Genomic DNA, 22,996 nt, shown 5'->3' with positions numbered 1-22,996 from the left:
AGTAAATAAATTGTAATTAAAAAAAATATATATATATATATATATATATAGTAGAGAACCATTTTTTTACATTTAACAATATAAAGTTATATTTTGAATAGCGTGACAGGCCAACCAACACCAACGGCAGCTGTATATTATTCGACCAATGAAATAAGATCTTTCATATTGCCAATCGTACCATACTTTCATCGTGTCAGCAAAAAGAAAAAAAGTTGCACTGCATACGGACAGTGTTCCATAATTATAGCCTTCTGAATGCCTGTGGGTAAGATTGCTTGCAACATTAAGATTTTAAAGACAACAGTGCCATCTAGTGGTCACATCGAAAACGCCGGGTGCTCTTATCAGAGCCATAGAGTAAGACAGTTACAACATTGAGGGAGCAGAAAACAGCCCAGTCACGTGGATCATGTACTTGCGCGAGCCCATAGACTCCATTGCATTCCATAAACTTCCGGTGTCCCTATTCATCAATAGAAGTATGTAGAAGAGCCACTATTGGACTGGTCCCATGAAGTGATCGTAACTCAGTCTTAATCGATGGTTCTGGCTCTTATCATACATCATCTGAATTTGCTACATAAACAAAAGTTTCCTGGTTTTAATGGGTTAAGAAATCCATAGTATAAAGTGACAGACAAAGAAAAAGGCATCCAAGGCGCTCTGATCACATTAAAAATCCTTTATTGCTGGGGATTCTCACAAATACAATTCTTCAAATGGATCTGTGCAGTTCTATGACTGAATGTACAAATCGAACAATTTTAACATCTTTGGGACCTCGATCTACTGTGAAAGTCTGCGTTTTCATTTCAATTTACTTTTCTCCCATGAACTGTCAAGCCTCAGCTTTGTCCCATTGAGCATACAAAGCATCAACCTGTTCCTTGAAGGAGTCAACCATATCCTTGATCGGCTGGATCTGGTGTTCCGCTGTCAATGCCGACATGCCATGCATTTGTCTTTTCTGATTCTCTGTGAATTTCTGTTGATTGGAAGGGGTACAAGATCTCAGCTTAGACAAAGATAAGTTATAAAACCATGATTAAATACGCCATTTTGCAATGTTCAAATTTAACTTCCTACATGTAAACCATTTGATAATCATTTCAGCAATGCTTGTAATTTTCTTTAAAATAAATCTCACTGACCATGTTAAGTATAAATTAAGGCTTAAGTGGTTAAGGTAGAAGTTAATTAAATAATATTTGTTGTCCAAGTAACAAGTCAATGAACGTAAAAGAAAGATAGTATCATACTGAAAAGCCAGTCACTGGGGATCTCTTTGGTGTGAACAGATCTACACCATCTAGTCCAGTGGTACTGGAGTGGGGGTCTGGGGTCCCCAAATTATTTGATAAGCATCACTATCAGCTTTTTCTGATTTCACAATTGCCATTTTGAACATCATACTTATGGGGGCCCCTGGCACAACATTTTCAGATGGGGTGCATAATGCATATTAATTTGGGGGATGGGGGTCCTCAACATGAAAATGTTTGAAAACAACTGAAATGGTCTAGATCTGTGTACCATCTAGTCCAGTGCTACTCAACTGTGGGCTTAATATATCTGCAGCCCGTCGTTATTTAATTTGATTGTTTTGAACAAGATTGTAGGCATTTTATCGTTAGATCCAAGAGAAAGTGATATGGCCTTATGTCAGCCGAGTAAATACTGACATTTTTAGCTTGCGGCCCTTGGACTTTTGCAATTTTGCAGAGTGCCCTCTGAGCCATCTAAAGTTGAGTAGCCCTGATCTAGTCTAACGGTTCAGATAGTGTCGGTTCAGATAGTGTCAAGTCATTAAGTTAGCTATAGTTCACATATAGTTGTACTGTACCTCCAAAAGGGCCACGTGTTCGGCAGCAGCGGATAAAATAGTGGACAGGTTGTTACGCACTGTTAGTCTCTCTTCAGTGGTCTCAATCTGCACCAGGTGGTACCTAGGGTACAGATTAAGTCTAAAATCAGAGTTGGGTGTAAACACACCAAAATTAACTACCTTTGAAATATAATATACTGCAATTGCAAACATCTCCTCCACAACAATGATCAGTATTTAAAAAATAAAAACAGAAATCCTATTGCTAATGTATACACACACCACAACATCCACAATGACACAGAAGCTTTCCCGGTTTTAGAGGTACAGACTTTCCTAATCTTAAAGGGTTAAATGCAATAGGTTGACAGTAAATAGTGAGAAAACACCAACTGTTGCTTTGTGGCTTTCAGTTTCTGGACAGCTTCATCATGGCCACTTGTAAGCATTTTCTGCAGGAGTTCCTCCTGGTGTTCAATAGACTCCTTCTCCACTGTCAATTTCTGCTCCTCATATTCCATCTCCTACACACACACACACACACACACACGATTGATATTAAATCAAAGTGAGACCCAAAGAAACAATTTAACCAGACAGCGATGCATCAGAACAAACAGCACGGTTTTGACTTCCTTGTTCCCACAGAGGACCCACTCTCACACACCAGGGTGACAGACAGCTACGAGACCATTTAGGCCAGGGCCTTCACAACATTATACACTCGCACACACTTTACCTGCATGTCATGTTCCAACTGTTTATCGTGTTTGCCGTTGTTCTCTCTCAGTAGCTTCAACTCCTTCCTCTTGTGTAGGATTTGGCCTTCCGTCTGAGACAACCACATTTAACATGATTAATATCTGGCTGGTACAACCACATTTAAACTTAACAGATTGAAACAAGTTTTGATTTAACACAATTTAAACCATTTTGGACTGAGGACAATTCTAAAAACACCTTCTAAATCCTGACCCAAGTTCTGAAAAAACACTTTTATAGCATCAATTTTTGAATACTGTACATAACATTTTCAGACCATGTCCCAATATATGATTTGTAAAACGTTGTGAAAGGAGAACCGCCCAAACTTGCATCGGCCTACCCCTGTACTAGACAGGGATAAAAGTATGTGTAAGAGAAAAATAAATCAAATTAATAACATCCATTTTTGGGTTGGTAAAAAAGGTGTTTTCCCAAAGTTGCCTTTACCGAATGAGTGTGCCAATCCATGCGTCATGGATGGAAGCAGCTTTTGAAGTTCTGTTGTATTATATTGCTAGTCTGGTCAATCAATTCAAATACATATATCTTGAACTTACAGTCACATGGTGCATATAAGTGTGTTAAAGTTAAAAAGCCCAGAGGAAGACAATTATAGGCATGTAGCCTTCAGTAGTCCATTATGCACCTTGCTTAAGATTGCAAGCGAGAATAAAAGTAAATTAGGCTACAAGAGAGACAACCCATTGGTTTGGCAACTAAAATTGGATACAGGATAGGTGGGCACAATAGGACATCTGGGCACCTCGACATCTGGCATTTTATCAAAAATGAAAGAAAATATTTAATGTAATAAATTAATGTAAACACGCCTGGTACATTGTCAGACTTTAATTTGATCCTTCAACTTATAGTTTGTGCCCCAAAATATATATATTTCTTATGGTATATTTCCAGCCCAAATACTGTACAGTAAATTGCCATTGAATATTGTTCACACTGTCGGCCGTTTGTAAACTGCAGGAGGAGCACCCTCCACTAAACCTCCATGTTCTGTAGCTCCGCCTCCCCCGATTTACAAGACCACAACGCATCACGGATGCAATGCACTGTAGGCTTGTCCTGTTCCCTGCTGTGCAGCGAAGCGAGAAATGGCAGCTCAACACAGCAGACATACAGCGGTGAATGGGTCACAAACGAGAGCTTGCCGCATACACAACAGTAGAACATCAAGTGATCTGTGCAAAACATCCAGCGTAATCGTTAATTTGTTCACTGCAATGACATGTGTTGAAACCTGTACGTGTAGTGAAACAGATACACGGCCCAGTGTTCACATCAAACATCACCACTCAACGTAACTCAGCAGAGGCTGCAAAAGTGTACTAGTTTCCTCATGCAGATCGGCTACTTTCGGCGTTTGATAACTTTGATTTGTCCTAATGTTTGTTGTTCGTAGACCAGGGCAGGCCGTGTGGTTGCTTGAGCCCTGAGCAGCACGCATGCAACTAGGAGTCCGTGCACACGGGCACTCGCTCATTATTAATTAAGCGGCGGAGACAAAATTATTATTATTATTATTATTATAAGGATCGATAGGCACTTTGTTGCCCCCCTGAACCCCTCATATCACTTCACCAGCATAACAAGCATGCTGTGTTGTGACTGCTTCGGTCATGTCATTCACACCACGGCCATCTACTGTACACGTACATACCCCCTTAATATTAATTGCGGAACTACACCAATCTCATTAATGCACCCTACAAACCCTCCCGAGAGCTCAGATCAGCAGACGCAGGTAAGCTGGAAGTAGCCTCCCTAAACACACCGGGACAACGCTCCACACGCCCCAAACTCTTCTGGCTCCAAAACTATGGAATGCATTTCCCATTGCAATCAGAACGGCAGCTTCGCTCTCAATCTTCCGCCAGTCTGAAAACACACCTCTTCAGACTCCATCTTAGACCATAGCACTTTGCCGTAGTACTTGCTTTATGTAGCGTGTGACATGTCAAACTATGGTGTTCATGATTCTGAATTTCAATTAGTTTTGCACAAAACACTCCTTGGGCTAAAAACTGCCATAGCCACTTTTATGTACGTATTATTTGTGCAAAACTAAATGCTTGGAATGGGTACAGAATCATGGGGGAAAACTAGTTTAACACTCACAGGCTACTTAAAGCAAAATGAAATTTTGACATTTTGCCTTATAGGATATCACATATAAACCCCTATAAAAGAAATTGCTCAATACCAACAGCCGGTCGGCAAGTGGATTCATGAATGTATGTATATAGACAATATTTTAGGCCAATTAAAATAACTATACATCAAATTTCCCACTCCACACCCCCAGCTGCCAGACTACTAGTTAAAATAGTATTACTTCTCTTCCTCACTCTTGGTGGTTTAATATTTACCACGTAATAACTTGATTACCTCCTCATTAGTCCCCTAGTATAAATTAATAACTTTGCACCAGATTACCTCCTCATTAGTCGCCTGTAGACTGAGCTTCTTGTTGGCCATTTTCTCACTCTCTCTCTCCACGTCAGCGATCATTTTCTTCAGTGGCAACTAAACATATGACAGAATGACTAGATAAATATGTAGCATACAATAAATCTAAACATGCATCATACAAACTACACATCTTGGCTTACTACAATTATGCAATCTATGAATGCCATATAGTCTGTAACTACACCTCCCGAAAGCCAAGTGAGGAAGCTCAATATTACTTTATTTGTAGTAAAAACTAAAAAAATAACACAAATGTAAAGGCCGTTCAATAGCACAGGTAAAAAAGACAAAAACGATAGGTGGCTTTTACCAGACAATCAATATGGATTCAGATCCATAAGTTACATACCTGGATCTGTGCTTTGTACTTGACCATAGCACCGGGTTGATCCATGGATGTGGTCTGTATCTCAAAATCATGTCCACAGGCATTCTCTGCAGATGCTGGGATCAACTTTAGCTTACGGGCCATCTTATGGTACTCTGCCACTCTCAAGAGAACCTGTGATGGGGAAGCAATTTTGACCTTAAACAATAACATTAACACCAGTAAGACGCCCTGAGGGAGAGAAGCGATCTCACCCTAAAGGGCAAGGTTGCACTGAAACAGAGCTTCTTAATACGGCTCAGTTGAGAAGCGTTGAGATTACCTAATATGGTGTCAGTGAGGTCAGATGAAGAGTTACTGGCAGTCTGATTTGTGATGGAAGACTATGCAGCTCTTTCATTGCTCTATATATTTAATTACTGTGTGTTGCATTGCATTCGTTTTTGAGATGGGAAACGTAAAAAGACCTTGTGCTGAATGTCTGGTATTGTAGGTGTGTTCATCAGAGCTGATCTTCAGTCTGCAATACAGGACAGCCGGAACTTTAGATGCAATAATACCTCTGACAAAAGACAGCAGGGAAATATGAAGTCTGTCCTCCATCAGTGGCCATCCCAAAGTGGCATGTGTTGTGATCTTCATATATGGCGATTATAGTCGGCTCCACATACGGAGCTCCATGTGTTGTACCAACTTGGGTCAATTGCAAGTGTGACTCGCGTCGCGGCAACCACGACTGTCACAATTTGTCCATATATTTACATTCCCCCGTTTTTCATTGACCAAAAAATGCAATGAATGAGGGTGTAGAGGGTTTGATGAGGTCAGATCGACATCGTTGTGATCTTCATATATGGAGACAGACATATGGAGCAGACAGACATATGAAGGCGTGATGCACGGGCAATCATATATGGAGGCTTGATTGATGGAACCTACGGTTGAAATCAGTCAATTCATTAATTGATAGTTAGTTGACAATCTTACTTATTAAGCGGCATTTTTTTATTTTAATCTGATTATCTTAATTTCCCTCAATGTCAAACAAATTACATTTTGCTGCTACTATAAATGCGCCACGTCTGTGTGCGTGCATGCGCGTGTGTACGGTTGTAATGCACATAACTCGAGAACCGTTTGCCCCAGACTTCAAATAAGCCCAAGTGCCGACTTCAAATTCGACACATGTTCCACACCCCCACAGGGAGTGCAGTGCCCGGCCTCGAGTCAGTGGCATACACTGTTGTCCAGAAACACCACAAGGCTCTGGTCACCTGTCCTCTCACCTGTGCAATTCCTCTCACCTGTGCAAGTCCTCTCACCTGTGCAATTTCTAGCCTCAGCCAATTGATTGCCATGGCAACCCCACACCTGCCAATTGATTATTTAACCAGTCCACTTTTCACAGTCAGTTTGCACTCTTCAGACACAGGCACATACAGATCTCCATGTGGGACACCGACAGTTAAAATGGTCCACATGTGCGTTCCATTGAATTTGCGATTGTTAATTGTTCAGTTTAATTGAATAATTTAACAGCAATGAAACAATTAACTATTAACATCGCTAATATACATTGCTGTGCAGCACCACAACGGCATTGAGTTTTGTATCTAAATGAGCACTGAGGATTTCACCGTGTGTACTCTTGCGTGTATACGCACCTGTTCCTTTATCTTGGCCAGACCCATCTCTTCCTGCCACGTGTGTTGCTCTGCCTCCTCTTGAGTCTTGCCGAGGATGGAGATTTCCTTCTGGAGCTCCATCTTCTCCCGGTTGAGCCTCTCCACATCAGCTGGAGTGTAATTCTGATTATCCAGGAGGTGCTGCAGTCTGGCCCCCTCGTGGGTCAGAGAATCAAGATGGTGGCCTGTGAAGGTAGAGTGGGAAGGATGGCTAAGACACACCATCTTACTGTTTCAGTAGGTGGGGACGGAACTAATTATTTAAACTACAGTTCTTTTGCTTGCAGACTAGGGTACACATCCAGTTATCAAATGAACCCTAGTGTCAGTATATTCTTGCCATTATCATGGGTGAACATTTGGCAGAAATGGCTTATCTACCATCCCAACACAATGCAATTTGAGCTTGTGTCAAGCAACAGGCTAGGTACAAATGGAAGCTAATTTACCAACAGCCTGCAGCTCTTCAGCCAGTCTGGAGTCCTCCCTTTCTATACTAGTCATGAAGGTCTTAAGCTCACTAAGGTAGGTGAGCATTTTCTGGAGTTCTGTCTGGAGCTGATCCTTCTCGAGTCTCATCTTCATGAGCGGATCCTGGTGGTGAGAGTTCTGATTAATCTCTAAAATCTCTGTAAATGTTCTGCACAAAGTTAGGAGTCACTGTTTGCACCAAAAGCATGTACTGAGCATCAGTCTGAAATCATGGGTGCTACACACATGACATTCTTACAAAAGGCATGGATTGAGATGTTACTCTTTTGTGCCATCTCTGGCACCTACATTTCCCAGCGGGATCAATAAGGTATCCGTCAGTGGCATCATCAAAAGTAGTCTCAAGTCTACAACATGCAAATGAGATCCAAGGCACTCTGTTGCAGTAAAATTTAAAAAGACTATTTTAATGGCTTCAGCTCAGCAAAAACCTTCAATTTCTATGAATATGTCCCGAGGTCTATTATGTAAAATTTGGCTTAGGATATTTATATACAATTTCTAACGGCACTGGTGGAGCACTGTAAAGGTGCGTGAATTCAAAATACCAACCAAATGTTTCTCCTTCTCCAGCTGATCCACCTGTTCAGTCAGTGATGTGAATGTTTGCTCCATTAACATCAGCTGGGCCTCATCCACACTGTATGCCTTTTCTAATGACACAAGCAGACAAAACTGCAATCAATGTTTTCTTAGAATTGACCTCTGTACAACAAACTGTCAAGTTCACTAAAATAACTGTTCAAATAATTGCATGTTTCTTCTTAAAGATGTGCAACATCCCCCAAATACTTACTAAGTTCTGACAGGATTAGACAATCCTCCTCTTCAAATGAGTCTGCTCCCTGCATGAACTTGGTGTATGTGTCAGCAACCATGTCTACACACAGCTATGAAAGACATTCAGAGAACAAAAATGAGTGATCTTGTCATTTAGAACTAAAAAACATCCATCTAACAGATATTTAAAGCTATAAAAATATGTTTGATTACTTGTATTGTATTACATTAATGGTTACCTTGCTACACTCAACAAATTCTCCAGTTTCTTCAGAAAAATCCTTGAGCATGTCCTCACTCTCAAGACCACAGGAGATCTGACAGAAATAGAACATTTTAAATGTTATCGAGATCTGACATAGACAGCACATTTTAAATGTTATTCATGCCAGTACATATTCTTAGTTGTGTGACTGTGTTGCACTGAGAATAAAAGCAGCTCTTCTGCAATGCATTGTCGAGATCTGACAATCATTCAAAAATGACACCAGCCCAAAATAAAAGTCACCCAATGGTATGTAGTTGGGAGTTTCTAGTGTGTAATGTAATCCAATACATCTTACAAATACTGCAGGCAATCCTTTTCTTTGTGACGTCGAGGGTAAAATGGCCTCTGTCAGAACGTACAGGTTTGTGAATGCCATGCAATTCAGCATAGCACGCTGCCATTGTTATGCAGCATATTTTGCTTTGCAGTCGCTATTGTGCGGGAGGGAGACAGCTCACTCCTTAGCTACAACACTGGAAAAACTATTTTCTAGTTGAGAACACCCACGATTACTTGCAAAAGTCTTCAGCAATTAGTTGCAGATAAATTACTACATTGCTGGCAACCAGTTTAATAAGCGATTTGATTATGACCAATCATTGAACTCCTAGCGACACCAGTGCACATTTAAGCAATATTACACCACTTCAGTGATGCTGGCGGAACTCGACTTCGTCTCGTTCCTGACCGCATCACTGTCGTGGCAATAATCTTATAATTTTAATGACAGATGTAGTCACTACGACCCAAGAAACTAGTTAGCCTAGCCACCGAGTTTGCTAGCGCTTTGGGAAAACAGAGCGGCTGAATTCTTTGTTTTGATTAGGTGGTGAATGGTGCTGGTTTGATTTCAACAAATCAGATTGCTTCCTCGAAACGACCTGTTGTAGAATTAAGTATATAGCCAGCCTTACTTTGACCGTGTCAATGAGCCAGATGAGAGCTCCCAGCAGCTGAGGCCATGTGTGCGGAGCTCCAACAGAATACATGGAGCTCTTGGACAGAGGAATGGTATACCTTAAACCACAAAGAGACAAAGACGGTCAGCAGAACGGTATATATTAAACCACAGAGAGAAAGATGGTCAGAGCAGAGTTCAAGCAAATCTGGCAAGCCGCCCATTAGATTTTGAGTTACAGAATATTGTATGCAACCGGAAATCTTGGCCAAAGGCCTTGAATCAGTAGGGTTCAATCGTATTAGTAAAAATAATAAAATCTAAACACTCCCTTTAATACTGGTATATAGGCAAACTTTTAAAAAATTGTATAAAATGTTTTTATACATGTGTAGAAGTATGATGGTATTATTCAATTACCCTAGGTCTCTCAGCAAACGAGGTACCTCCTCCTCCACTTTGGATTTGGGAAGCACAAAGGTTGGGTCCAGTTGTTGAAAAAGGAACTCAAACACTTTGAGGAAATCCTTGGTAGAGGGAGACTGGAACGTTTTGGTGGACACCTCTCCATATGAGTTTTCTGAGAGGAACTAGAAATAAAAAGACAATCAAGATACACAGAACCAAAGAAATCTTAAGGCTGAAAAGGCTTGAATGTACAGGTCCAAGACATGGTCTTAGGCCCTAGGAAGTAAAGTCACTTCCAGAAGAGGCTAGGCCAAGTCTTTCTCAGCTTCCTTGACCCCAGGAAGAATAGAGGCAGTGACTAATGGGGGATTTAAAATAAACTTCCTCTTGAATGAGCAAAAGGAGGTTAGTTTTTCCCCACACAGGGGACCCAGGAATCCTAAGTGTTAAAAAGAATGGTCCCAGGACCATTGGTGGAAAGTAATAATACATTTCTACTTGCATAGTATTTCCACATTTGTTCTTAGTTTCTAGTTACTTGGCAGAATAAAAATACAAAACATTAACCATATTTTCAGTAATTAAAACTCAGTAAACAAACAGGACAGGATAACAATTTTATTAAAGCAGGGAAGAGAACTCTGATATGATATGAATGTTCTGTTTAAAGTGGTGGAAAGACAGGGAAATCCTAATACTGAACACGGTACCCATCAAGTATGACCACTATCAGAATACAGAGTTTAAAACTCTGTACACAAACCTTTAACAAAAACATCCTCCCTCCACCAATGGAGGTAATGAAGGGTCCATAGTACCTCACACAGCTTCCTGACGCACTGCTGCACGTAGGACTTGTCGTGCAGAGGTCTGGGGTCCTTCATTTTGTCGGCAGTTGCTCCAAACATGCTGTTGCGTCCTCCGATGCTGCTTTTACGGTTTAGACCTACTCCACTAGCCCTGTAGCGATCAAAGTCATATTAAAACATTCTAATGGATAAGTAGGTGCAAATCCAAAATGTTATCATTGAATATTATAGTCTAGTATAATTTCTTCTTTTGTGAGTTACATACCGAGCGCCAAAGAAGGTGGTTTTCTTCTCCGAGGTCCCAGACTGGGGTTTTCCGAGGTTGAGCTTTCCATAAGAGGGTTGTGCACTACTGTAAATAAATTAAACCCCAACTGATGAATTGAAAACACATTTGTGAGCAGGGGCTAAAATAAATACCTAAATGGGAGCAATGTAAATTATGTTGACACGATCCATTTCGAACGCTTCTAAAGAAATCAAAATTAAAACACAATGTAAATGTCCATACACCGTTTTAACTGGGCACATAAATTAAAGTTGATATGTAGCCGCAATTTGCAACTCTAGATTTTTTTTACAATGGGCTGAAAAATATTCCACAACTATTATTCTGCTCCCCCTCACATCTTGTTTTATGGCACGTTGAAAAAATCCAAGATGGCGGCTCGGAATAATAGTTGTGGAATATTTTGGACAGAAAGTAGCTCATAACTTTTTTTATGGGGACTTTTATGATAAACAAGCGACACCAGATTGAAAGAGGATAATTCAAGCTTGGACTGCAGCTGCAATGTTGGTGAGTTTAACGTCATTTAAGACCAGGAGATCACAAACCAAAAAACATGCATAGGAAGTTGATGGAGGTTATTGCAACTCTGGATTCAGCCCATTGTAAAAAAATCTAGAGTTGCAAATTGCGGCTAGTTGATATGTAGCAGCATCCTAGTAACTTTCCAGCTGCTTAGTGCTTAATGTCTGACACAACTCCATGAATATGGCAAATACAAATGCTTGTAACTTCACTGATGACGTAGGCACCACCATTGTTAAGGTTCCTTCGGGTATGGGACATTATGCACAAAAAGACAAATAGAAATAATGTTAAGCTGTGAATCATTTTCTTACTACTAGAAACTTTTGAGGACCCCCAGGGCCAAACCCACCTCTGTGGTGTGGCATACATGCTCTGCCTGCTTGGATCAGCCACCCTCAAAGGCTTCTCTGACATTCTGCTGCTAGAGACCTGAGTTTTCTTCTTTCTGGAAGAAGTGATTCTAGCATCATTAAGACTGGTGTCTGTCACAACAATTATTACATAATCTCCTAATCGCAATTATTTGAGATAAACAATTATTTTTGCATTAACAGTTTCCATGTTGAACATTTTTCAAAATTAGAAATGGTTGATCTGTTTTTCCTTATTTTGTACATTACATATGAAGATCGATTTGTTTTACAACAATAGAAATGGAATACCGATTTATAACAATCATGAACACTCAAATATGGGACCCTTAGTCTCCTGGGACTGTATGGCGGTAACATAATGAATGTTAATAGTTTAAAAAAATTAAGGAATGGTTGATCTACAAGCTTACAACACGTCACAAATGATGCGCTAGCGAGCTAGCGCACTTGAACTTCCTTCCAACTCAACATTGATACTATTACTGGACTTGTTGAAGTTCGAGGAAATATTAGTTAATGTGCCATTTCTACGGCAGCCATAATAGTGACTAAACACAACATACCAGATGTTACCAAAAACACTCATTGGACCAAAAACGACCATAGCCACTTGCCCAAATGTGCTGACATCACATTTGTGATGACGGATAGGCCTATGGCCGTTTTAGCCCAAGTCACATATTATGCCAATTGTGGAAATTGCTCAATATATGCAAGTTAGCATGTGGGCAGTTTCTACATGCTGGGGACCCATACTAAACATAACGTAAAACCTTGGTGTACTCAACATGCCTGGTTTCACATTCTGGCAAGTGGACTGTTATCTTAGCCCTGAAGCATGGCCGTCATAATGAGAATGAGCGTCACGTGTGAAGTTGAACCATGGTGGCTACTGGCTAATGTTAGCTAAGAAGACAGTAACACGGTCTGAAAATGCTATGATAGCAACGCAGTTCATTTATCATTAGCTTATGTTAGGCCTACTTACCGGTCCATTATTTCTTGTAAGTGAATATAGTTTTTTTTTTAACCGCGTGGCTCAACAAACTTGCCAGCTCAAGCCCACTGATGTGTTGCTCCCTGTGTGTGCGTTTAAAATACACCGCCTTGTTGGATTGAAGGGCGGTGCATTTCTTCTTCTTCTTCTTCTCTGAGTTTTACTGGCAGATCGCACCAATATAAAGGTGCATACCGCCACCTACTGTACTTTGTACTTGGATTTACTATATACAATTTACTAACCAATCATATGACATAACAATAATAATACATTATTCACATTCAAGCAAACTTTATTGATACCTGACAGCCAAGCCAATATACATGCTCTGCAGATATTATACTTTACAAGTACAGGCCTTCATGAAAATACATCTTGCACTATATACAGATTTCTCCTTATAGACTGACGTCCACATTCCAACCCTGATTTATGCTTCTGCAACAAAATGTTGTGCAAAATATGTCACTCAACAAAAATTAAATAAGGTATTTTGTGTCCTCCTAGGTAGGTGGTTGATTTAGGTTCGCACTGGCACAATTAGAAAACAATCCTTATAATGACACAATTACAGTAAACAAAATATTGTGTTTAAGCACCATTACTGAAATGCAACCAATGCAAAATATTTTAAATCTGAAAACTGTTAATGTTTATCTTCATGAAATTCACCAAATCTGGAAATGGCCTTTCTCTACACTTGAATACATTACATAGACATCAAAACAGTATATGTTTGACAATACACAAAGGCTTCTTGATTGAATACTTTATCTCTTTCTCCATTTTCTCATCTCCCCTCTAACGCCCCCTTTTACTGTAGGCCTATCTTTGTTTATTACTGTCACTCAATGTGTGTGTGTGTGTGTGTGTGTGTGTGTGTGTGTGTGTGTGTGTGTGTGTGTGTGTGTGTGTGTGTGTGTGTGTGTGCGTGTGCGTGCGTGCGTGCGTGCGTGCAAGCGACGTGCGTCTCTCTCTCTCTCTCTCTCTCTCTCTCTCTCTCTCTCTTTTTTTATTATTATATACCAACGTGTGCAGGGACCTTAACTCAAGAGTCACACTCAGAGTTAAATTAACACTCAAGATTTTACAGTGCATGCAGTGCTTGTGTAAAAACAGCCTTTGAGTGTCAACATGTTTAGCATAATTTCTCCTCTGCTCCACTGCGTTGGTTTATTTCAGGCTCAGTAGCTGTGAGAAAACAGAAAAACAGTTAAATCAGCAATGGACAGAATAATAATAATAATTTGTTTAGTACATTTCATGACATTAGGATATCATAATTTCCTCAAATTGCTGATCTACAAGCTCTTTTTGTATTTAAAGGGGGGGGGACAGACCAATTATAGAGCCCTGGGGGACTCCGGTTAAAGTTAAGTTGTTAATTATGGATGTTTTTGCTGATTTTACTTGTCTTCATTGTACAGAACTTTGGTCAAAATGTGTTGTTAAATAATGCTTTGTAAAGAAATCGACTTGACTTCAGGTCACCCTAAGGTCTTAAACCCCTCTGTTCCAAAGGTAACATTCAGTAGCTACTAGCTATACTGTAGCTACTAGCTACCCATTGCTCTGGGTAGCTGTGTAATATGTGTGTGCTGTTGAATTCAGTATCAGTGCCATGCCATGTGTAGTGGTGACTGGGGGGGTCGAGTCATCCCTTTGTTGTCTACAGCAGAAAGGAAACAGAAATGTAATAGAGATACAGAGGAGAAGCAAGTCTTACCTGGTGATACTGCAGCCAGAGACATGTGCTGCTGTGCCAGTGTACTGTACATCGCAACGTACTACGTTGTTGTTATAGTTGGACTCTGGAACCTGCTGATTTGGGTTTACCGTCAACTGATAAGACAAACACATAGTTTTTATATTGAAATCTATTGCCTACCACTGGCAATATGAGAATACAAACATAATTAGCTTGTCCACAAATTACATCATTCCTTAGTCAAAGGGCATGGTAATAGGTCCTATATATACTGAGCATGTCATAACAGGACAATCAACAAAAATAGGTAAATATTTGCCAAAAATAGCAGATCTAAATTCTCACAATGCGTAGATTTTAAGCAAAGAGATTTGGTATGCACTATGCAGACAAAAGGGGGACTGCTATAAGAACAGCAGTACAGTATATATTTATACTGTACTGTATACAGTCATTTAATCCTGGAGCCGAGCCTGCTTTGCTGTCCGTATGTAGCATTATGCAGAAGCGGGGATTAAACCCGGGGCTCCCACTCGCCAGACCAACGCGCAACCTACCGTGCCAATAGGGCTGCAGCCGATTGGCAGGGCTGTTGCGAGCTGGGTCTTGGCTGGGGGCTACATGTACAAAGTGCAAATAAAACAATATAAGGACTTTAAAGTGTTTAAAAAATTGGCCAGACAAAAGGGTTATCGGCATATAAATGTCATTGTACTAATTAAATTATATCTGTTCTTACGGCTACTGTTTTCGCTCAATATAAATACTGACAAATAAATAAGTCAGTGTGTCCAAAAACGTAGTTACTGCACTTTGGCTTTTAGGGGTTAGGGTATGTTAATAGGTCCTATTCTGGGCATGTCATAACAGGCAAACAATCAGCAAAAATGGACAAATAACAGATATAAAATCTCACAATGCCTCACAGTGTGCCACATTGTGAGATTGTAGATTGGCTATTTTCAGCAAAGCAAAAAAGGAGAGGAGTGGGGACCCAGTATACTGTAGACCCCTGGGGGACAGCAGTGAAAAGGTACATAGGATTTACATGGTTCAATGAAGTATACAGTATACTGTATGACCTTGAGTATGTATTTTCCTGGTGAGACATCGGTGATATCAATCCACTGGCAGTCAATGTCAGCATTGTAGGTATCATAGCAACCAGGACTCAGACCCTGGACAGAAACAATCATCATCATCATCATCATCATCATCATCATCATCATCATCATCATCATCATCATCATCATCATCATCAGATCAGATCAGATCAGATCTGATCTGTGTCTGTGTCTGTGTCTGTGTCTGTGTCTGTGTCTGTGTCTGTGTCTGTGTCTGTGTATAGGGAATCCCCTCTGGCAAAGAGAGATATTAGGCTTCTGGGCTTCTGGCAGGATTTTCATAGGTTACTGTACATGTGTATTATCCAAACCTGTGTGTGAGAGGTGCAGGCGTAGCGGCGGTAGTATCCAGGGTCGCAAGACGTGTCCTCCAAGCAGAAGCTAGCTTTGTGTCCCTCAGCAACCCGACTCTGGGTGCTTGCATCCAACAGCTCATACAGACTGAATTGATCCATACTGTGGAAGTGACTGACGTACAAGCACAGCATATGTAATTGTCATTTAGGGCTGTCCTCGACTAAACAAATTATTAGTCAATTAAAAGTGAGGGGCGCTCTTATCATTGTACAACACATACTTTGTGTAGGACGAAAATAGCCGATTTGCTTTGCTCTTATCATCGCACATCATGACGTAACATGTCGATTTGTCAGTTCACATATGACATAAATTCTCCATTCATTGTCAATGGCATTTAATGTTTGTGTTGTTGTGTTGTTGATTTCACAATGCCTACTGGCTACTGGCCTGCAGATTGATAGAATTAAAGGGTTATACATAAGTTTACACTATAGGGGCTCCATCTTGTGCCACCCTTATCCCTTATCCTTAATTTTCTTATTTGCCATTTCTTACTATTTTGAAAACCATTTTTAAATAGTTCAACTAGCCGATCTACATCGAGACGTTGTGAGCTTGTAGATCGGCTATTTGACCTATTTTAAAAGGTTTTTTAAATAGTAAAAATGGCAAATAAGTTTAGCGATATGTGCAGATAATTTAAGCAAGAAATATTTCGGCATAGGAAAAAAGCATAATAAATCACTAATGGTCTAACAAAGTTTTAACTTATTCTGATTAATATATATAAGATGATCAGAGGCATTATACATGACCATTTGTGTAGTGTGACTATAGTCTACTGCCGTATTACTGCACAATAATATAATGTCATGTAAAAGTATTTCCATTGTTTGTCTCAAAATGATTAAAGTCTCTGTGACTTACTGATGGCAGCTGTGCCATTCCCAAGCATAGCGAGGTCTACTGGGGAGGAAGTCCGCTGTTCCCTGATTCTTCACTCTCTGAGGAAACCTCAAGAGGACCCTGGTATCATAGTCTTGAGCATAACTTGCTGAACTGTATAGGACCGGAGAGGAGAGGAGAGGAGAGGAGAGGAGAGGAGAGGAGAGGAGAGGAGAGGAGAGGAGAGGAGAGGAGAGGAGAGGAGAGGAGAGGAGAGGAGAGGAGAGGAGAGGAGATTAGTAATGGATTGCAGAAGAGTTATTGGTCAAGTTATTGGACAAGGAATAGTTACATCGGGTCGTGCATATTGATAATTATCATAAATCTCATTGTACAATTTTGCTTCCTGCATGGATTAAATTAAAATTGCAAAGTACTCAGTCATCAATGCAAATGGTGCAGTTATGAATCGTGTGGTCACAGTAGCTTTGTGTTCAATAATAAAATACAATATATTCCCATACAATTAACATGAATGTATAGTGCAAAAGAAAACGAGGATGTGTAAGCCTGTGGGTGGAGTTAGGATATAGCAAAGCTGTGGCAGGATTTTAGTTTTTGTTTTGTGATGTATATATGAGCGCTCTTCTAATAGTATATTCAACACAACTCATTAGTATTGCACTGTATTCTTTAGTAGTGTATACAGAGAGAGTAGTACTGTATACCTGGCCAGGCAGTTCTCCTCTGAAGCACAGCGCAGGTTGTACATGGGGAGTCTCTGGATGTATGTAGAGATCTGGACGTAGTAGGGGTCAGGGTACAGGTCAGGGAGACCTCCTACACTCAGGAGAAGGACACATATATCCTTCAGCCAACATGACAGTTGAGAGAGAACAAACTAAAGGATCCCATCCAACTTTAATGACACTTACAGATCCACCCAGGCACTCAGAGGCTGACCAAGCCAGACCAAAGTGGTCTGAGCTGACTGTCATTGCGATCCTCATTCTCTTTAGTGGGGCTAGAATAAATAAAATAATAATAATAATAATAATTAAGGAGGTTAGTGTGGAATCAGTGGGTTCCTCAAGCTATTTTGTGGTTCCACATGGGAAAGCCCATTAACTTTTCACATAGAGATTTCCTAAATTATTTATATGAATTATTGCTAAGCCAGGGTGACCCGCTGGCCAAGTGGTCCAGGCGCGTGCCACATATACGCTCTGGCCTGACAATGTGTCGCATGTTCGAGTCCCGTTCATGACGACCTTTGCTGCATGTCTCTCCCCCTCTCTCCCTCCCACTTTCCTGTCTGTCTTCACTGATGACTATCAATAAAACTTTAAAGATAAAAATTATTGTTAAGCCTGGAACCAAGACATCCAGGCTCCTGGTAAATTATCATCATAAAATATTTGATTCTGTGTCAAAAAATAGTTTAATATTTAATTATATTATATAGTTCTACTATATTTAATAAATATCCTATTTTGCGGTTTTCAATTTTATTTTGACACAGATTCAAATGTTTTATGGTCATAAAAGTTTCATGAAATCTGTCCATTAGATGCATGCATGTGGACATTTTGGCTTTTCTCTTCACAGATGAGTAAGGCTGGGATTGAGGCTAACATTTTAGCCTAATTGTGGATTTGTGGTGCTATAGGAAAAGACATGGCATCACTACTGGCAGCAGATAGGCTACAATTCATCCACTGGGGAGCATGAATGCACTCATGGTAATCCAACCATTAGACTTATTATCTATCTTGTGTAAGTGGACATTTTGGTCTGTGGGTGGCACTAGACCAAAGTCAGTAGATTTCATCACTTGCAGAACACAAAGGTGCACACACAGTAGCCTACATTTCATGTGTGACCGGTGTCAAAATAGGTTCCTTTTTTATTTTTCTGTTATTCTTTATTTGTTTTGCATATATATAATATTGTATATCCGCTCAGTGACTTATGATGATCCTTCCTTATTAATATACCTACCACTGTCGATTGGATATGTGAGCAGAGACTTCCGGTTCCGCCGGACTAATGATGAACTGAAACTACTGAAGCTAAAAATAACTCAAATAATTAATGGTTGTATGTCTTATAAAGTAATAACGATAAAGAATATTCTATTGCCAAAGTATTGCGTGACAGATCCCATCAGGCAGAACAGGCAGTTGTCTAGGGCATCATGAGGGGAGGGGGGGCATCCACCAAGCAAAAAAACCCCACAGGCTTTAGAACACAAGGGGGCCATGGTCATTTTTCAAGGGGGCATCACGAAAAATCCTGCCTATGGCACAAAATTGCTCAGGGCCGGTACTGAGATTCAGCCTTGGTCACACATGCATGGCAACCCAGCCAAGTTTTCGAGATATCTTGTTTGGGAGACACAAGTTTGGGAGACACAAGGTTGCTGATCTGATCTGGAGTATAGGGGATGAGGAAACTGGCTTTTATTACCGGACAGGCGGACGCAGTAGCTCTAGACTGGATCAGAGCTCTGAGTAGCTCATAGAATTTAGAAACAGGCTTTCCACAGGTAGGCCTATACTGTCTAAAGCCTGCATGGTATTGCAAGGTTAGGGACCAGGGTTCTGTCATTGTCATCCATCTATATCTGTCAATCTACAATTTAATTGTAATACTTGCGTCAGTCTGGCAACTCCACAGTAAGCCATTTTTGTTGAGCAAAGTATTTACAATGTTGCAAATTACATGATTATTGCTGATGGGGAGATATGGGGAAATAGAGAACCTTATGCAACAGGTGTTGTAAAAGTGCAACACCTAGTGGCGTGCACAGACATTTAGAGGGGCAGGTGCTCAAGTGAAAAAGGACACTTTGTGCAGCGTGTGGAACCGGACGGTTGTCTTAATAGTGTGAGATTTATAGATTTTGGGGCATAAATAATATATTAGAAGCTTTTTTTATGTCACTATGGTCCAGTGGTACACTGTACTTTTTTCCCCTTTTTTTCAAAAGGGCACATTGCTGTCCAGAGGGCAAGGGCAGGTGGTGCTGTAGCACCCCCTAGTGTCTATCTGTGCACGCCACTAAATGCTGTCTACTGTCTGCCCCTTTTATTCTACTTCAGTATAAGCAAATTGTGATTAGTTTAAAAAGTGTTTGAGATTGGGGACAACATTGATTGCTGCCCCCATGCTAAATTCAAAAAAATATTAATAAAGTGAATGTGTTTTTCCAAACACTATGGAGCAAGCAGGACAACATGAGTGAGTAACATTTTTGACTAAATTGTCACTCTCAATTTGATGGAATTTCATCTAATCCATATGCATGTAGATATATGGCACAATCATAATCCACCTAAATTACAAAATCTAAAGTTAGGTAAATTGTGATGCATATCATCTTGACTGTATAACGGAAAATCTTTACCAAAAACTATTTTGAAGAGTGAATTAAATAGCCTAATGTGACAATTTCTGACAAAGAGTGTCAAAGTAGTAAAAACTTGCCAGTGCCTCAAATATATGAGTCACTAACACAGCACGGTGTTAAAGAACAATGCCACAACAATCTCATTTGACTATAGGCTACATGAAAATATTATAGAGTAGGTTAACAAAAACATGTAATCTTTTGAAATCGTGTGACTCAGCAAGCATGAAAGCACAGTGGTCTACGCTCATTTTATCACATGGGAAAAAAGAGAATAACATAAACTATGGGACGGGTAGTAAGCTACATTTACACGTTATAATGCGAGAATGGAATTCCCCCTACCAGCTTGGTGATAGCTGGTGCCTTGACCAGGTCTGGCTCTTGCAGCGGGCCTCGGTCTGTGGTAGGAGTTGTAGTAGTTGTAATAAGGATAATAATTCGACGCTTTATAGGGGTTGTATGGATCATCTCCGACCATCATGTCCTCCCGCCTAACAGCTGCAGGGTTGTCCTCAGCGCGGGGAGCTGCTGGTCGGTTTGGGCGCTGCTGACGCGCGGCGCGTAATTGCGCACCGCCGCTGCTAGCTGGGAGCCTCGGGGAGCCTCGAGAAGAAGGGGCCGCCAAGGTGTCGTTATTGTTGCTTACGACGACGACGGGATTCCGTTGATGGGCCGGGTCGCTATGTCTCCGGTTTGACGGCTGGTACTGAGAACCACCGCGGCTCCGAATGCTGAAGACCTGACCGTTATGTTGCCATGTTAAGCCCTGCCTCAGCGCACCTGTCCGGGAGCCGTCCTGACAGCGACCCTTATCTAAGAAACTACAAAGAAAGCATAGCTGTGTGATGGACAACAAAATTGCGTCGAATGACAGCCCCTTCATTCCTAAAGATGAGATTAAAAATAAATTAAACTATAACTAATGGTATAGGAAAAATATTCTATCCACTTGCACAGTTGCTGCTCACATATAGGCCTACTTTTCACAACTAAGGGTTCTATATATTGAAGTAAGAGGTCACTACATCTAACTTGCTGATGGAAAGTGGAGAGGAGGCAGAGGAGGAGTTCCAGTTTTAAACGGATTCCAAGTTACACAAACCACTGTGGGAAGATGATCTACTGTGAGATTAGATTTAATTTAGTGTCATCAATGTGAAACTTTTAATTTGACCATCATTCCCATTTTATTGAACTGCCATTTGTTTTATAGCCATGCTGAATATACGTTTACCAGAACAACACACAACCTTTTCTTTAATAGCCATGTTAATTCGGCATTTTCATGTAATTTATAAACAGATAGTTTTAGAATGGAATAAAATAGAATGGTATAAAAATAACTTGTTTTCTTTAAGCCTTATATTGTTTTCTTTCACTTTAGCTCACTATACAGTAGCTGCTCCTTTCTCCACACCAGGAGGTGTAATTTGTGACATTCTTTTGGTCACTCAGCTGTCTTGTTGTGACCTAGCTAATTATCTCTTTTGCAGTAGTATAGGTCTCTCATTTTAAACTCAGATGGATTTGTATGGTATAGTCCACAGTAGCCTATCCATGGTGTACTATTACACACTGTGTAGGCTATAGGTATAGTTATACTGCACTATAATGCAAGTTTTTTTTATACAAGATGCATATAGACTTGTTTCTACCCCCTCTCCATATTATGTTAAATTATAATTTAAAATATTTATTATTATCATTATTATTATTATCAATATTATTTGTTTTTGACAGTGGATGCTTCATGCTTGCAATCATTGTTCAATTGTAGTCAAGGTCAAAGTTGTCAGTAGTGTAGTGCTTAGATCTTTTCAGACCATCAGCAGACTGGCAACGTTTTGCTACCTTGTTTGCTTAGTTAGTCATTGGAAAGAGTTAGTGCTGTACATGTGGTCAGCCAGTTGTGTCCTCTTAGAGTTCTGCAATCCTGTCAAACACTCTGTCTACCTTACAACACGTACACTTAAAACACAGCTTTATATATTTAACAAGGACATTAGTATTCTGAAGTTGAAAACTGGTTAAATGGATTCGCTCAGTAAACTCCTTGTTATAAAGACAGTCCAGGCTTTTGTTTTATTTTATGAGTGGAACGCGTTCCCTCCTGCTCCCCATGTTTCATATTCCCGTCTCCCTGCTGAGACCTCAGGATGCTTTAAAAGGCACTTACCGACTGAGAGGTTTCCTCCAGTTGTGCTTCGTGCCACCCACGTGGCACAAAGCACACATAAACATGTTGCTTATCTGAATGTCTAACCCATCTATATGCTCATCACCTGCTTCAAACAGTATATGCCTAGGCACATTTATTGATTTATATGCTTCTTATAGCACTAATAAAAGGGGAAAATGCATGCATTGTATGCTCTTGTTTTATTTCACACATGCGCACACACACCTTACACACCTCGCACGCACGCACGCGCACACACACACACACACACACACACACACACACACACACACACACACATGCTTCTCAGCTTTCCTTTTAAAATTATACTGCGAGCTGCTTCAAACAAGTTACTTGTTTAAGTCGCTTAAAAATATTTTCAAGCTAGTCATTTAACAGTTATAGTTCATCTAAATTACCTGCCCAGGCCTAGAATGTCAACATGC

At 40.3% G+C, this 22,996-nt stretch overlaps 2 protein-coding genes across 2 annotated transcripts; both read right to left on the bottom strand.

Moving 5' to 3' along the window:
• Positions 1–841: 841 nt before the first annotated feature.
• Positions 842–11,979, bottom strand: LOC308316957 (kinetochore protein NDC80 homolog; the record flags this gene model as incomplete). Its single annotated transcript, XM_080765748.1, has 16 exons — positions 842–988; positions 1,847–1,949; positions 2,222–2,352; positions 2,568–2,660; positions 5,045–5,134; positions 5,430–5,582; positions 7,073–7,278; positions 7,543–7,687; positions 8,138–8,238; positions 8,382–8,475; positions 8,605–8,682; positions 9,548–9,650; positions 9,952–10,121; positions 10,758–10,899; positions 11,014–11,100; positions 11,915–11,979. 16 exons carry the CDS (start codon positions 11,977–11,979, stop codon positions 842–844), a joined length of 1,908 nt encoding a protein of 635 aa, XP_080621874.1.
• A 1,292-nt stretch (positions 11,980–13,271) lies between these two features.
• lox (lysyl oxidase) lies at positions 13,272–21,342 on the bottom strand. The gene is made up of 7 exons (XM_080765189.1): positions 20,714–21,342; positions 17,685–17,796; positions 16,999–17,130; positions 16,083–16,239; positions 15,730–15,825; positions 14,666–14,781; positions 13,272–14,130 (listed from the first exon to the last, which is right to left on the bottom strand). The coding sequence occupies exons 1-7, from the start codon at positions 21,252–21,254 to the stop codon at positions 14,124–14,126; spliced, it is 1,161 nt and encodes a 386-aa protein (XP_080621315.1). The 5' UTR covers positions 21,255–21,342; the 3' UTR covers positions 13,272–14,123.
• Between the last annotated feature and the right edge of the window lie 1,654 nt (positions 21,343–22,996).

This window comes from Protomyctophum bolini, assembly GCF_963924005.1.
Source record: "Protomyctophum bolini genome assembly, chromosome: 6".
NCBI classification, from domain to species: Eukaryota; Metazoa; Chordata; class Actinopteri; order Myctophiformes; family Myctophidae; genus Protomyctophum; species Protomyctophum bolini.
This window is presented reverse-complemented; position numbering and strand designations above follow the sequence as displayed.